At 46.9% G+C, this 17,136-nt stretch overlaps 1 protein-coding gene across 1 annotated transcript in view; it reads left to right on the forward strand.

Annotated features, from left to right (window-relative positions):
- Positions 1 to 16,729, forward strand: part of trim2a (tripartite motif containing 2a) — a 21,577-nt gene extending 4,848 nt beyond the window's left edge. Inside the window, 12 exon segments of the mRNA XM_060047747.1 lie at positions 6,122 to 6,300; positions 7,572 to 7,815; positions 8,500 to 8,651; positions 9,336 to 9,516; positions 11,352 to 11,444; positions 11,446 to 12,091; positions 12,800 to 12,903; positions 13,361 to 13,528; positions 13,917 to 14,085; positions 14,431 to 14,501; positions 14,665 to 14,805; positions 14,957 to 16,729. Coding sequence (XP_059903730.1) covers positions 6,167 to 6,300; positions 7,572 to 7,815; positions 8,500 to 8,651; positions 9,336 to 9,516; positions 11,352 to 11,444; positions 11,446 to 12,091; positions 12,800 to 12,903; positions 13,361 to 13,528; positions 13,917 to 14,085; positions 14,431 to 14,501; positions 14,665 to 14,805; positions 14,957 to 15,109 — 2,256 coding nt within the window. The 5' untranslated portion in view covers positions 6,122 to 6,166 and the 3' untranslated portion in view covers positions 15,110 to 16,729.
- Positions 16,730 to 17,136: the final 407 nt, after the last annotated feature.

Here is a 17,136-nt window from a genome sequence, read left to right on the forward strand (position 1 = left end):
CTGGATTCTGCTGCGACAGTCGTACAGACGTGCACATCAGGCCTGCAGACTATTTTTAGGTTTAGTGGAAGCTTGTGCAAGCATAATTCTCTACATTTCAGTTTTTGCCAGAAAGTACAGACAGTATGGCTTGGTACTCTCTGTCTGACACAGTTATGAATCCAGTGTCTGTGTTCGTAGCTCCCTCTCTTAAGCGTCTGGCTGCTGTAGCTAGGGGTTGAGATGACTTGGCTCTGTGTCTAGTGTTGCCTGGAGATGCATGGCAGTGGCTAGGGTGTTCGTTCCCCGGCCGAAACGTAGCCTACCGGGTTAGATTCCCAGTGTCTGCAGTCTACGTGTTAGCATCCTTGAGCAAGATGCCTGCTCCTTACAGACGTGAACCTGAGGTACTTCAGACAAAAGTCCGCTAAAAAGTAAATATCCATTTGGGATCTTGTTTACTTCTCAAAGTGGGTGTGTGAGTCTGTTTGGGCCGGATGGGGGGAGGGGGGAGTGCTGGCCCCTTAGCCTGCATCTTCATTTGTCAGGATGACATGACATTTTGTACACTGTGTGTGAGAGAGTGAGAGAGAGAAAGAGAGGGAGAGAGAGAGAGAGAGAGAGAGAGAGAGAGAGAGAGAGAGAGAGAGAGAGAGAGAGAGAGAGAGAGAGAGAGGAGGAAGGGAAAGAGTTGGAGAGAGGGAGAGAGGGAGAGAGAGAGAGAGAGAGAGAGAGAGAGAGAGAGAGAGAGAGAGAGAGAGAGAGAGAGAGAGAGAGAGAGAGAGAGAGAGCGAGAGAGAGGAGGAAGGGAAAGAGTTGGAGAGAGGGAGAGAGGGAGAGAGGGAGAGAGAGAGAGAGAGAGAGAGGGGGGGGAAGGGAAAGAGTTGGAGAGAGGGAGAGACGGAGGGAGAGAGGGAGGGAGAGAGTTGGACAGAGAGATAGAGAGAGACAGAGTGGGAGAGAGGGAATAGCTGATGTCAGTACTCTAGAAAGCGCTGAGAGGAAGAGAATGGAGGGGGAACCTTGTATTGCGATCTGTCCGCCACTATGCCAACATAAACATTACAAAGCATTCACCAGCCTGCACACACAAACACATACGCACGCAAGCACGCACGCACGCACGCACGCACGCACGCACACACACGCGCACACACACACACACACACAGACACACACACACATACACCCACACACATACACACACAGAGTAACCCTTTTCTCGGTTACCTGTTGTGACCAAAAAATGTATCTTCATTCCAAATAAAAAACGAATCAAACACTAAGCAAAACACCATGACTCATTGGAGCATCATGTCAGAAGGGCTGTTTCATTAGGGCTGCTGCTATGGGCCCTGGTGTACACAGACTATTACTGTACGCCTTTACTCTTCAGACAGTCGGTCTCCTTGTGTTTTAGTGCCATAGGGCTTTCAAAATATGTATCGATAATGATTGATTATGTGTATTCAAGCTACTCAAGCCATCTTCTTCTGCCATGGTTACAGTGGTCCAGTAATGGGACCCCCCCCCCCCCCCCCCCCCTCCTCCTCTAGAGTAGAATGCTCTCATCAAGGCCGGGATGAGATCATTGGAACAGTCTTTGAGTTGCCATGGACGACCACCCGCATGGAACTGGGAGGTTCAAATATGTGCCCACAAGCCCCACATGAACATGAACTCTGTTCCTTTTAGTATTCTGTACGTCGTAGAAATGAACGTCATTCAATCGATTACCAGATCCTTATAGATGAAACAACATTTTTGAACAAATATTTCACTCAGAACTCACACTTGGAACAGAGGGAAAGTTACAACTCTGAGTACCCTCAGTATGTATTCAGTTCAGTGCTGCATGCACTGAATACAACCAGTGCCTCATGCTGTATGCTGTATTCAGCGCTTCATGGGGATTCAGAAATCTGTTGATTTACCTTGGATTCCCTGATCCCCTGCTATCCAATCTTACCCATATACCTTCCCCCTCTCGCTCTGTGTCATCACATTAGCCCCTGGGAGTGAACACTGGCTCTGTTTTCACAGACACAACCAGGGGGCACCAAGTGGAACGGGTCCATTGTGGTCATTCAAGTTTAGCGTTTTACTTTGACGCTAAAAATAAAGGAGGTGTCTGTATTGATTTGAGCGTGACGATTGTTTAGCTGAGCTCACTTTGGCTCAAAAACACCCTAGAGTTGAGTCTATTTGTGCTTCATGGTATTCTTTTCAGACTAACCATTTTGTATTGGAAAAATCTTCACAGTAGATTGAGGTATACTGTGTCAAAATCCAAAATAAAAACAACAAAGAGATATTCACACATAAAAAAATAAAATAAAAAATAAAATAAAACAACCTCCACATCCTAATTCCTTTAACTAGACTGCTCTCCACTTGTTGGCTTTGATAACCTTGGTTGTGCAGCAACGTCTAATGCCAAAATGTAAACCCCATATATATATATCCTAAACTGGGTTAAATCATGGGACCCTGCATACAGCTAAATAACCTACAAGCCAAATAGCTGCTCACAGCAGCAGCAATCTATTTCATCCAACATCCACATGTCCTAGATAGGGTCCATGCCAGGCCAAGCCAGAATCAGCTGCCAGACACGCATCATGTCGTCTGCGGTCATGTGTCCCAGCATGCCCCTGGTAATCTGTCTGGCTACAGACCGTCACAGCTCTTAACTGGCACCGCTGGCTGGGGAAATGGGGTACGTCAGGTCAGCCAGACACTGCTGCTGCTGTCGTGGAGAAGGGTTACGGCGCGGTCATGTGCACTTGTTGCAGGCACACCGCTACATGTTTGCAATGGTAAAATAAGCATCCTATTTGTACAGATGCTAACCATCTCTCTCTCTCTCTCTCTCTCTCTCTCTCTCTCTCTCTCTCCTCTCTCTCTCTCTCTCTCTCTCTCTCTCTCTCTCTCTCTCTCTCTCTCTCTCTCTCTCTCTCTCTCTCTCTCTCTCTCTCTCTCTCTCTCTCTCTCTCTCTCTCTCTCTCTCTCTCTCTCTCTCTCTCTCTCTCTCTCTCTTTCCCCTGTCTCTGTATTGATTCTCCTGTCTCCCTCTCTGTTTCCCTATTTCCCTCCCTTCCTGTTGTCTCTCTCTCTCTGTCTCCTAGTCTCACTGTCTCTTTCTCTGTTTTGTCCTCTACCTCCCCCTCTCTGTCTCCATCTCCCTCCCACTCTCTCTTTGAAATTTTCTCTGTCCAATGACTCAGCAGACCTGCTCCACACAGAATGCTCTGGTAGGAGTGTAGGCATATTCAGAGAGAGAGTGTGGGAGCGAGAGAGATAGAGACAGAGTGCAAGGGAAAGAGAGTGAGAGAGTGTTTTGACTTTCCCTATTGGCTGCATGGGGGATCCATGATGACCACACTGCTTCCTATTTTTTGCATCACAGCGGATCGGCCAATACCTCTTCACATACTCGGCTCACATACTGTGCCGCACACGCTCAGTGAGTGCTGCAGTGAGAATGCACTTACTATAGACAGAGAGCGAGCGAGCGAGGCAGGGAGAGAGCAAGGGATAGGAAAGAGAGAGAGTGTTTAAATGAATGAGAATTAGAAATGCAAAGGAGGGGAGGGATGAAGAGGGTGATGTGAGGCCAGTTGATTGGCTGACGGCTAGATCCAGTCAAATCATCATCCCTCTGCACTTTTCCTTGCATGCACGCTCTCTCTCTCTCTGTCACACACACACAAACACTCCTTTCCCGTGGATTCTTACTGGAGTTAGAGGAAAGCACCATGCAGTAAGTCCGTCTGTCGTAGCGTGACTGGATGACCGACGGATGCAGGAGAGAGCCTTCGTTGCAAGGTACTGTCTGGTTCACAAGTCGTCACTGTAGGTCAGGATCACACTTGTCACAAGTCACGGCGCTGCTCAGTGTGACTCAGTCAGAAGGTGTTAAGGATGACGGCTGGCATCTTGGTGCTCAGACCCACGTTGGGGATGTTGCGACACTTTATTGTTTGGTTGGCTTTATGCAAAGGGTCACGTTTACTACGTAACATGCTGTGTTGACATGTACGGCTGTTTTTATATCCTCTTTCAAATGTCAGCCAAGTAACACAGAGCCCATAGCAAGCTTGGGTGTGATGTCGTCTTTGACTCTGTCATGCTCGGTGATATTCCGAGCAGTAGTGCATACTGCGTAGTGCATGGTCTAGCAGCGCAACGGGAACGGTGGAGCTCTGCCAGCCCAGCACTGATGTGGTTATGTAAGCGAGGAGCAGTCTGTGACTGGTGCGTCCTCTCTGCCATCGGGACAGGGCTTCTGTTGTGCTGCTGCAGCTGACTGCAGGATGGGCAGCTGTTTAATCCATATTTCTAAATCCCCTGCTTACCTAACCTAGTCTGGACGGGATGGGGCTGTTCACCTATTGATGCAATTAGGAGGTTGTTTGTGTCTGTGTACATGCTTACAGTTTATGCCATCTGTTGTTGTTTTTATTTTGTTTGGGGTTGATCTTTGAAGTGCTACACAGCTGCTTAGGTAATGATTCCCTACAGCTAACTTTGATTTATATATATGTTTAAATGACGTAATCATTTATCCAAAATGAAGTTTGCTTAGGTCCTCGTCAGACGTTGCCTCAATTTTGAAGGTTGAGAAAGGGATAAAGGAAGGAAGGAAGGAAGGATAGAAAGAGAAAGAAAGAAAGAAAATAGAAAGAAAGAAAGAGCGAAAATGTTCAGGACTGACATAAATAATCAGGAAAGAAAGAAATTAATCAGGAGAGAAAGGCATTTGGTCACAGAGGCTCAAAGAGAGCCTATAATGTATAAAGGGGGCTTTGAAAGGGCTGTTTCCCTGCATATTGTTCTTTGGTTAATGCGGTAGAGGTGGCCTTCTTCCTCCCACTAGAACATGAAGCAGAGAAAACCGACACACTTTCACTGTTGACCCACTGCTTTTCTCATCTCCGCTCCACTAATTTAAGATTTATTTGACCCATGGGTGCATTTTGAATTGAGCTGCATGTCATGGAAATAGAATCAAGACCTTGGGCCACGACAATAAATGAAGACAAATACAACAACAAAATCAATGAAAAGTTGCCCAATCAACTAGAGCACAGGAAAGTTTGAACAATTCTTTCTTAAATCAGTGGTTTGGCTGTCAAAGTAGCTTTAATCCATGTTTAACACAAACAGTGTGTTATTATTATGGTTACTTCCTGCAGGACCCCTACACTTGTGTAACATGTTACATTAATTTAGCGCCCATTTCATTGTTGGTAATATCATGGATTTGTTTTAAACTCGTAAGGTAAAGGTTGAATTGTATTGTGTGTGTTTGATGCTGGAGCTACTGGCTTGAGCAACCACAAGCGGTAGTAGGCGTTCACTTCCTCCATTAAATATGAATGGCTGTGAGTGCTTTGTGCTTAGTGCAGACGACTGCTCTTTGATCACACAGAGCTTTGCCTGTGCAGCACTTCTACCTGCACATAAAATACACCCGGCTTTGCAAACTGCCTTCTCCGGTCTCCAAGGTCGTAGCCTTCGCCAAACACAACAACGCCACCACTATCAAGAAATGTGGCAAACAAAAGCACAGGCAGGTCTTAAGATTAGAAATCCTGTCTTGAACGGGATGCACACTGGTAACAGCACCCTACAACTATGTTATTGTTGTTGTTTTTTCGATGAGTGATTACGTTTCAATTCAAGGAAACATCCTGTTTGGAATCTAGTTGAGCTGGTCATTTAGTTTCGCTTCGTCTGAGCCTTTACCCCAGTTCTATCTCTCACCACGTTTACAGTTTTTTTGTTTCAAGATTAAGACAACAAAAGGTGACATATTGTAGTTGCCTCAAGGTCTCAGGGTCCTCTTTATACGTTTGCATTGTCTAGGTTTGAGTAAAAGATGACCTCCTTTGCTGTTTCCATACAATTTAAGTGTTTCCTATCTCGGTAAGAGGAATACATGTTTCGTTCACCTTTTGAACCTATCACCGCCTGCCTATCTCTCTCTCCACACTTGCTCACCGGTTGTTTCGCATCTTGCTGAAGGATAACTTCCGGGGTTTGAACCCAGAACCCCTTCATACACCCCGACGACTACACCTAGTTCCGGCCACCTTTGAATCATCATCATGTGAGTTTTTCGGGTCTCTCTCTGCAGGGTGCTGGGCCAGAGGAAGGAGCACTCCTATGCCAGAGCATTAGGATGGCCAGTGACAGCTCCACTATTCCCAGCCCTGTGGTGCGCCAGATTGACAAACAGTTCCTGATCTGCAGCATATGTCTGGACCGCTACGAGATCCCCAAGGTCCTGCCCTGCCTGCACACCTTCTGTGAGAGGTAGGTGGATCCGCGTATGGATTAAGTATACTGCGTCTATGAAGGCTGAATATTTTATATACAGGTCACTACTTTTGACCAAGGATCCAAGATATCTTACGCAGTAAAATAAGCAATACAATCTATTCATCTTGATTGTGAGATATTACAATTTCAATTGATTGCCATATTTCTATATTGTTCAGTTTACCCATTTTCAGTCTTCAAGCCAACTAATGATCAAGTTCATTTTATACGAAAATACTGCAATTTTCAACTAGCACTGCATTGGTGACATTGGAAAATAAAAGGGTTGTCTATAAACTGATAAAACTGTACTTTTCTAGTATAAAGTATTGAACGAGAACTTGGATGCGACATCTCAACTAAGCCCAGATTCATAACTTCACTCTAAAGTTCAGCAAGAGGACGGCTCTCCACAGAGACTATATTTCACCTAGTGATTATATTTAATGACCCAGCCCACATAAATGCAAACTGTAAAACTGTCCCAGGTCGCAATGCTATCACAACGTACTATATATCGACATAATTGCAACATGATATTTGATCAGTTTTGTAAACAGCTGTAAGCAGACGGATTTCATATCACTGTTCTAGTTTGTTATCACTCAAAGGAGCAACAAAAACAGGCAGTAGCAGTCATAGTGTAGCTTGTGTGGAAGCTACTTCATAAGAGTGTGTGATATTGTGTCATCCTGTCACAAGCTCCAATAGATGCTGTTTGTCTCTGAAAGAACAATGAGATAAGGTTTGTTCCTGTCCCGGCTGTCTCTTCTGTCTGAATTCTGATTACAGACACAAGCAACTGATTGTGATTATTCAGTTGCCACGGCCATATATCCAAAGTCAAACTCAAATTGTGCATTTATTTACTATAATAACTACAAAAATGTCAGTCCATATATATAGATCTGTGTTGTGTGTGCGTTAGTCCGTCCCCCACATGCAATTTTAGTATCTAAATGTGTTTGAAAACCCCTTTCTCTTCAACAGCTCCTAGAAGTTCTCATTGTGTTTGAGTGTTGTCGAGTGACCTTGCAGTATGCAGGAGTCATTTCCAAGCGTCGCTCTGACAACACATTGTTTCATTTCTCCACCAGCCGCTCTAGGTACGCCTGCCAAGTTTACCGTCTCTAGCGTCACAGGAAAAAAAAGACGCCCACCTACAGCCGCTACATGATAATCCTCTCCTCTCCATGTCGCCCCTTGTCACCCCCTGTTTTTCCTCCCCCCCTCCCCCTCCCCCTCTCCCCCCTCCTGCCTCCCAGGTGCCTGCAGAACTACATCCCCGTGCACAGCCTGACCCTGTCCTGCCCCGTGTGCCGGCAGACCTCCATCCTCCCGGAGAAGGGGGTGTCGGCGCTGCAGGGCAACTTCTTCATCACCAACCTGATGGACGTGCTGCAGGGGCCCCGGGACGCCTGCAGCCCCGCGGCCCCCGCACCCCACCTCCGACCGGCCGTCGTGGGGGCCACGGGCCAGCTGCTGTCCTGCCCCAACCATGGAGGAAATGTACGGAGGCTAACTCTCTCTCGCTCTTCTTCACTCTCTCTCCCTCACTCGCTCTGCCTTTCGCTTGTTTTTCTCTCTCTCTCTCTCTCTCTCTCTCTCTCTCTCTCTCTCTCTCTCTCTCTCTCTCTCTCTCTCTCTCTCTCTCTCTAAAAGTTCCCCTTTAAGGGTGTGTGTGTGTGTGTCCCTCTCTCTTTCTCTCTCTCCATCTTTTCCCTATCGCCCTCTCTCTTTTGTTGACAGCCTAATTTATATCTTTATCGACCCGTCTCTTTCTCCTTTTCCTTTTCTTTGCACATCCTGTGCATTCCGGGAAGATGCACAGAAGCATCTATCGGATGAAGCATTCAAAGTGTACTCTGTTTCCAAATCGGATTGGTCGAATGAACACACATACACACACACCCAAACACACACACGCACACACGCACGCACGCACACGCACACAAACACAAATATACACATACAACCAAGCACACACACATACACACACACACATACAGAAATACACGCATAAGCAAAACACAAACACACACACACACACACACACACACACACAGACAGACACACACACACATGCACACACACCCAAACACACACGCACACACACACACACAAGAATAAACGAATAGTCCCAACAATGAGCTCCTGTCTCCCTGCCCTGACGCCCCGTGTTCCCTCCTCCAGATGATGGAGTTCTACTGCCCGTCGTGTGAGACGGCCATGTGTGAGGAGTGCACCAGCGGGGGGCACGCCGAGCACCCCACCGTGCCCCTGAAGGACGTGGTGGAGCAGCACAAGGCCTCGCTGCAGGACCAGCTGGACTCCGTGAAGAAGAGGTGAGACAGGGGAACCGAGTGCAGCGGGCAGGGTCCAGGGGTCCGGTCGCCTCAAGATCAGTCCCTGAGTTGATGTTCGGACAAGGAAAACAGAGGTGGTTTTAAAAGCCTTTATAGGCCGATGATGATCGTTATACACATCGCTTGTGTATAACATGGATTTACCTGTGAAACTGCACCTGATCCACAACACTCCAGGACATGTTCAGAATGAATTTGAGGTTTATATTTATTTTTTTCAATTGTTGTTTGTTGCTATTTTGTAGTTATTATGCAGCCATACATCTGTCAAAGCTTTTGCTAGACAATAGTCTTCATTTTGAAATCTGAAATGTATTCAGCATTGCTTCTTTGCTGATGTGTGCTACAGTTACACACCTTCCTTTCACCTTTGGGATAAAAACATCTCTATACATAGGAGATGAACCATAACATTCTTCATATTCTCATGTCATCTTTGTTGAAATGAATGTGAAAAGAATTCCATAATCCTCTCTTCTCTTCTCGTCTATTTTCGGTTACATAACACTGTACAGTGCCTAATCCTCCCACCCTCACTCTCTTTCTATCTCTCTTTCTCTTTCTCTTTATTTTTCTCCCTCTCTCTCTCTCGCTCTCTCTCTCTCTATCCCTCTATCCCTCTTTGTCTCTCTCCCCCTCCCTTTCTGTCTCTCTCTCTCCCAGCCTGCCAGAGATCGACTCGGCCCTTCTGATGCTGACTGAGATCCTGCAGAAATTGACCAATCAGAAGAGCTCCATCGAGGATGACATCCACAACACCTTTGACGACCTGCAAAAGACCCTCAACGTGCGCAAGAGTGTCCTCCTCATGGAGCTGGAGGTGAACTTTGGTCTGAAGCACAAGGTGAGACATGAACAGATTACTAAGTACAGCAACGACCTGAGGGTTCAAATCAGCCCAAGAGGAACCTTCCTAGTCTTTGTAAAGGTTGTATCTCATCATGGAAAGAATAATAAGTACTGTTATTAGTAAGTACCTCAATGACCTGCATCAAGTATGTTTGGATAAAGGCGTCTCCTAAAATAACTTATTGCTCATGACTAGATGGATTTGAAATATCATTAAAGACAGACATAACCATCATGGTGCTTCCATCAGCGACGACAAAATTGTGAACTCAGGATGTGGCCTTATGCCATGTGTCACGGATTTAGTGGTTATTGCTTTGGTTTACACTTAGAAATGCAGCAGAGGCAGCAGTTTGCCTGATACCAGGAGTAAATAAATCATGAATCTGGGCGGGGTTAGAGGAGTTGGAGGAGGAGGAGGAGGAGGAGGAGGAAGAAGGGGTAGGGGTGGGGGCAGACAGACAGGAAGCTTAGTGGAGAACCAATCGCTCAGCCCCACTCTATGGGAACACAACCCAGCCCCCCCCCCCCCCCCCCCCCTCCCAGGAGACTCCATGATCACATGGTCTACTAATGATTTACCCTTCACTGGCCTAGACTCACTCACACACGCTCACACAGGCTCACACACTCTCGCTGTCAGTGGGCTTCAATGGAGGCTTGTCAGGGAGCCGGCTCAGCCTTATCTCTATGGTTATCATCATCATTATCTTCTTTTTCCTCTGGACTTTGTTAGTCGGTGCAGCCGAAAAGACAGCAGGACCCAGATGGAGCCACAGACTGAAGGGTTTGCTTGATCCATCCAGATAATCAGGTTTCTGGCCGGACGGTCTGGGTGTGTCGTGCGCAGGCAGGGCTAGATTTGTTTTACAGTAGTCACGGTGTCCGCCTCCTCCTCATCTGGAATCTGCCCAACTGTACACAGCCTGCTCTTTATCGTCTGCTTTTTACTAGAAAACAGCCGCTACAGTTGTTGCTGGAGGTGTCAGGGTAAACGTGAAGAGGTGAGGGACAGGGTTAGGAGTTAGAAAGGGAGGTCAAGGCAATCGCAGAAGGATGGCCTCTGTGGTCAGGGACGAGGAAGAGGAGTGCGACAGCGAGATGAAGGTGAGTCCGTGCTGTGCTGTGAGGATGATGTCATGGGGGGTGCGGTGATCTCAGCACTCAGCTATGCTGAAGGAGCGTGGTCCTTGGAAGGGAACACGTGTGCTTTCTCTGTTGAAATAGTTGCGTTTAATTCATTTAAGTATTTTTGTCAGCAATTCTAACGCGGACGTACACTGCCCTGTGGTTGTGGGTCTGAGGTCATGGCATAACAGAGAGGCTTTGATGCTTTGAAATGGTATAGAGTGGTGGATTCAGGGTTGAATTTTCCTTGTTTTTCCTCATTATACAAGCTGTGAAGGTGGCCTTTTATATAAGTTGTCACATAAGTGTAGATGCCATTTTTTTTAAATCTGTGTCATTACCTAAATAGATTAAAAGATTTTGCACTGATGTTAAGTGTACACACTACGTGTCATTATGTTAATATGTGTGAACACACACACACACACACACACACACACACACACACACACACACACACACACACACACACACACACACACACACAAACACACACACACACATCATTCTTTAGAACAGCTTTTGTTTGTATAGTGCAGTTCATGCAAGGCCAAGCAGCATAGGAAAGTCCCAAACACACTGCCCACACAAAACACTGTACGAACACACGGAAAACACCTAGAGGAAACCAACAAAAACATACGTAGAAAGCCATAAAAGTCGGACCGTTTCTGACCGTGTCCCATGGCGTCCCCTCCCCAGGTTCTCCAGGCCCAGCTGGACACGCTGATGCAGGGCCAAGAGGGCATCCACAGCAGCTGCAGCTTCACCGAGCAGGCCCTGAGCCACGGCAGCGAGGGAGGCCGAGGTGCTGCTGGTCCACAAGCAGATGAGCGAGCGCCTGGCCGGGCTGGCCCACCGGGAGCTGCCCCTGCGGCCCGCCGAGAACCACCAGCTGGACTTCCAGGCCGAGACGGACGGCCTGCGCAAGTCCATCCACAACCTGGGCAGCATCGCCACCACCAGCGCCGTGGCCTCCCACACGGTGGCCACGGGCGACGGGCTGCGGCAGTGCGCCGTGGGCGTGGCCACCTCCATCACCGTGACAACCAAGGACAAGGACGGCGAGCTCTGCAAGACGGGCAACGCCGTCCTGGCCGCCGATCTCGCGGGCGTGGCGGCGACGGTGGGTGACGGGGTGGAGGTGGGCGAGATCGTGGACAATAAGAACGGCACGTACGAGTATTCGTACCGGGCGTCCAAGGAGGGCAGCCTGACGCTGTCGCTGCGGCTGTACGACCAGCACATCAAGGGGAGCCCCTTTAAGATCAAGGCGGTGAAGGCCATAGACATCTCGCCCTCGTCGGAGGGGGCCAAGAGCAGGCTCAAGTCCCCCGGCAGCGGGCACGTCAAGCAGAAGGCCATCAAGAGGCCGGCCAGCATGTACAGCACGGGCAAGAGGAAAGAGAACCCCATCGAGGACGACCTCATCTACAGGATCGGTAGCTCGCACTTTAGGCTCCTTTGGTAGAAATTACGACTGTCTAGGTTTAAAAAGGATAATCTGTTTGCATGGAAGGCCCAACATGTTCACATCCGTCACAACTCTCTGTTTACACAATGACAACCAATGTCACCAATAAGCCAATGTCTTATGAGTCGACCAGCTCTCTGTGTCTTTCGTCTTGCTAAATTGTGTAAAGCAAACAGCGCCCTCCTGAGGTGGTTTTGGCAATGGTTTGACAACAACTCTTGTACAATCGTTCCCGCCTGTTAAGAAGGAGAACATGTCTCAGTTTGGATTGCATTTTGAACTGACGACTTTATAACATCCACACAAAGCCCTTAAACAACCCAGGAAGTTCTACTGTCGACAACCAAGGAGGGATTATAATGAGTATATATATATAATGAGTCCAGCTCCGGTGCAGAGTGCACGAGGTGGAGAGAAAGTGACATGAAAAGCACCTCTATAGCCAAGCGCTCAAAGCTGCGGCTCAGTTATATTATTATCTATTGTTCGATTATCTTCAGATAATTTCTAGTCATTTTCATCATGAGTGATTGCCGCAGTGAAAACAAAGAAATTAGTATCCGGAAGAAAATGTTGTGTTTGTGGTTTGATACTGATGAAGTCCACTAGTGAGAGACCTTCCTCAGCTCCCAATGGCAGGCGCTGGTGAGTCATTGTTGTGTTTCGTGTCCTCCAGGTACCAAAGGGAGGAACAAGGGGGAGTTCACTAATCTACAGGGAGTCAGTGCCTCGTCGCAGGGGAAGGTGCTCATCGCAGACAGCAACAACCAGTGTGTACAGGTAAACACGCCAGGCCCTCTCGTATAGTGATGGCTCTCTGGGCACAAAGAACCGTCTAATGTTTACCGATACCTAGAGCACCATGCACTGAAACCCGTGTTATATCCGCATATGTGTACTGTGTAGAACCTCAGAGTTAACAGAGGTGTATTCCCCCTTCTCTATCTCCAGATGTTTTGGCAGGTTGAGGCTTTTCTTATTCCGTTATCCTATTTCAGATTTCTCTAACAATGGGCAGCTTGAAGCTGTTTTGTGATTGCATGTTAAAGATAGTCTCTTGATTAAAAAAAAAAACCTCTGTCCCAGATCTTCTGTAACGTCGGCCAGTCTAAACTTTGTTTTGGGATTGTATGTTATAGATTCCCTGTTGTTTTTATCCCTTCCTGTCCTAGATTTTCTCTAACAATGGCCTCTGTTCCGGGATGGCATGTTATAGATTGTCTGTTGTTTGTCCCAGATCTTCTCTAACGACGGGCAGTTTAAGAGCCGCTTTGGCATCCGGGGGCGGACCCCCGGCCAGATGCAGAGGCCGACGGGCGTGGCCGTGCATCCCAACGGAGACATCATCGTCGCTGACTACGACAACAAGTGGGTCAGCATCTTCTCCAGCGAGGGGAAGTTTAAGGTGAGCAGAGCAGGCATGCCAATCAGTGTTATATTAGGATACCTAGCTGGCATCTAGGTCAATATACGCTGAGACCAGAATGATGAAGGAGGCTTAACCAAGGCAATCCTGAAAACCGTACCAAGTTTTATTTATTAAGTTGTCGCCATACCAATTGAGGGAATACAACTTCAACTTTTGATGTCAATAAAGATTGTTTTGATCTAAGATATTTCTTACTCAATCAAGCGGTGTGTCCAAATCCATTTCCATTTAAAAAGTAATATTTACTACTAGATCCAGTCACTATAACCATATAAAAAGACCAACGTCTTACCCTAATCAAACTCATGGGTCATGACAATTGGACCGGTCCTATCCCTCTTCATCTTCTTCTTCCTCCTCCCAGACTAAGCTTGGCTCAGGGAAGCTGATGGGTCCTAAGGGCGTGTCAGCAGACAGGAACGGACACATCATCGTGGTGGACAACAAGGCCTGCTGCGTATTTATCTTCCAGCCCACCGGAAAGCTGGTGACCAAGTTCGGCACCCGTGGCAACGGAGACAAACAATTTGCAGGTAAATGCGTTGCGCAATTCCTTGACTCCGGGCGCAGATCGTTCGGTGTAGGTGCACGTGCCAATCGGCCGAACATGACCATACCAGGGGTAGGATAGTCTGGAATCTATGATGTTGGACTCCCAGATGAAAGGCTCCGGGTTCAATGCCAGATTCTGCCATATACCCTTACCCTACCTGGTCATTAATGAATTAAATACCAAATAAAGGTGTACTTAAAGACTACGGTAAGGTGCTTTGGATATTCATTAATCTGTTAGACTCACTATTATGATAAAATATAAATCGGAATCACTTGTGGTTATAGTTTAGGCTTAATTGTGTAATACCGTATTTACCTCACAGGTCCCCACTTTGCTGCTGTCAACCACAACAATGAAATCATTGTAACAGATTTCCATAACCACTCCGTGAAGGTGAGTTTGAGATGATACAGATGTTCCGTGCAGATGTTCTGTGTAATCTAATCACAAGCCAAACCTACTGTTTCATAAATTCCCCCATGTTTTTTAAACTGTTAAATATTTTTTTGGTTTTGGTATTCAAAAAAATTATAATCTTGGGATGGAAAACACCAAGGTGTTCAACTCGGAGGGAGAGTTCCTGCTGAAGTTCGGCTCTAACGGCGAGGGGAACGGCCAGTTCAACGCCCCCACCGGCGTGGCGGTGGACGTTAACGGGAACATCATCGTGGCCGACTGGGGAAACAGCCGTATACAGGTAGGGGGCTCGCTCGCGCTCTCTCTCTCTCTCTCTCTCTCTCTCTCTCTACATTCCTCATATGCAGGGGAATCTTACATTTACATTAGCAACACAAAATGTACAATAAGACATCAACCAGCCTCTCCCCATGTCCCCGTCTCCCCGCCAGGTGTTTGACGGCAGCGGCTCCTTCCTCTCCTACATCAACACGTCTGCGGACCCCCTGTACGGCCCCCAGGGCCTGGCCCTCACCTCCGACGGACACGTGGTGGTGGCCGACTCTGGGAACCACTGCTTCAAGGTGTACCGCTACCTGCAGTAGCCCCCCGCCACGACCGTACTCCCCACCCCACCCACCACCTGACCTCCCCCCCCCCCCCGCCACGACCATCCCCACCACCTCCACCAACCCCTCCCGCCACAACCGTCTGCTTCGAGGTCTACCTGCAGTAGCCCCCCGCCGAGACCGCCCCCGCCGCCCCCACCTCCACAGCAAGGAGTCCGTCCCCAACGCCCCGCCCCCACCGCTACCAACCCCACCTCCACCCACCAGGACCCTCCCCACCTCCCCCCATCTCCTCCATCAACTCAGAGGGGGGGAAATCAACAGCATCAACAGCGCATTATAAGAAATACTTAATAATGTTGCAAAATAAACACCATACTTATAAACACGCACAGACAAAACCACATATATGCAAAGGAATCCCCAAACACACACACACACACACACACACACACCCACCTTTGGAGCAATGACTGGATTTGCCCTCATCCACCTGCGTTTCTTTGAACCACGCCGTCATTGTGCGTCTGTCTGACAGTCTGCTAGGCCTTCAACACACACGCCACATCTGACCATTGAACCCTGACCCCTTCTGAAGGCAAAAATGAAGTGAGGACTATGATTATCACCAGAGTTTACCGTGCGAATGTGCTATTCAAGCCCACTCTTCCCTGTTTTCCTCTCTCTGAGATGCTTACCACCCATTGCAACAATCCCGATTAACAAATTGTAATTTAAAATGTATTTTTTTGTTCTTATATGATTAACTGTGATAAACCACTTAATGTAAATACTGGAAGTAAAACTGGACTCATGTAAGATTATCTTTGATGATCACGTGCTGAATGTGATTGTATTGGGTGGAAGGTGGTGAATGTCAGAGTGAAAATGAACGATAATAATACAACATGTGGTAATCATTTTCTCCCCATTTTGTTGTCAATGTTATCTAGAATATATTTATATAGTTCTGTCCTCTCACACACCTTGCCTGTTTAGTATAACTAAATTGTATGAAATTCAACACAAACAGGGTATTTTTTCCAAGCATGAGACATTTCTCTGCATGGTTTGTTCAACAATAATTATCACAACACAAACCAATGTGCAGAACATAGCAATCTGTTACGGATTCCAGCATCATAAATAAGCTAGAGCCTACTTAGATAATTACATTTTGGTTGTTATTCAGTGTGAAACAACACTTTTAAATGCCGTGACCTGGTCTAACGTGCGTGTCTGTGAGTCGATGCATGTTTTCTGCAGTCTGTTAACACAACACACTAGTTCACAGCTAAACTCGATGCTAACTGTCCACTCTTTCGTGCCAGTTTCGATTCTGCTACTTTGTTGAGGTGTTAATGAATACAGGCCAGTGATAATTATTCATTATATACTAAATTACCCGGGACTACTTGGAATAAGATTGTCTGTTTTAGTCAAACTGTTCACTAGGAAGACATTACAATTTGTATATTAAAAAGGATATAAACAAGAAATGTCCATTTCACAAGGGAGAGATGTAGCTTAGTGTGTTTCTAACTACATTTAGAACGTGTGTTAGTTTGTATCAGTAATCCATTTTGTACAGAATCCTAAGTTATTTTTTTGTATTATTTGTGATGCCAAATGAAAATAAAGTGCCCATTGAAAGATGTCAGAGTGAGCGTTGACCTTAAATTGTAGAGCTATTATTGCTTTGTTGCGGTTGGAAAATCACAAGGACTGAGTGATCTTGTGTGTACAAGTAACAGCCAGTAGAGGGCGTCAGAATTATCCTCAATCCCAAAGAATCCACTGAACAACGTATGGTGGCCGTCTGTGGTAAAGCAGTCATGCCAACAGCACAGATTATCAGATCCGTATAACTATACTATAGGACGCGTACCATCAGCAGTAGGCGGACCATAGTTGAGAACCGCGTCCAGCAGAAAAAAATTGGCAGAAATGTAAAACACTATACCCAAATTCCCATATTCTCAAATGTTTAATTCAGTGTATAATTCCGGGTTTGCCTTCCTAGAGTGCTGGCATTGGGATATTTAGTTTGCTGCAATGTTTAA

Source organism: Gadus macrocephalus, chromosome 3 (assembly GCF_031168955.1).
Source record: "Gadus macrocephalus chromosome 3, ASM3116895v1".
NCBI classification, from domain to species: Eukaryota; Metazoa; Chordata; class Actinopteri; order Gadiformes; family Gadidae; genus Gadus; species Gadus macrocephalus.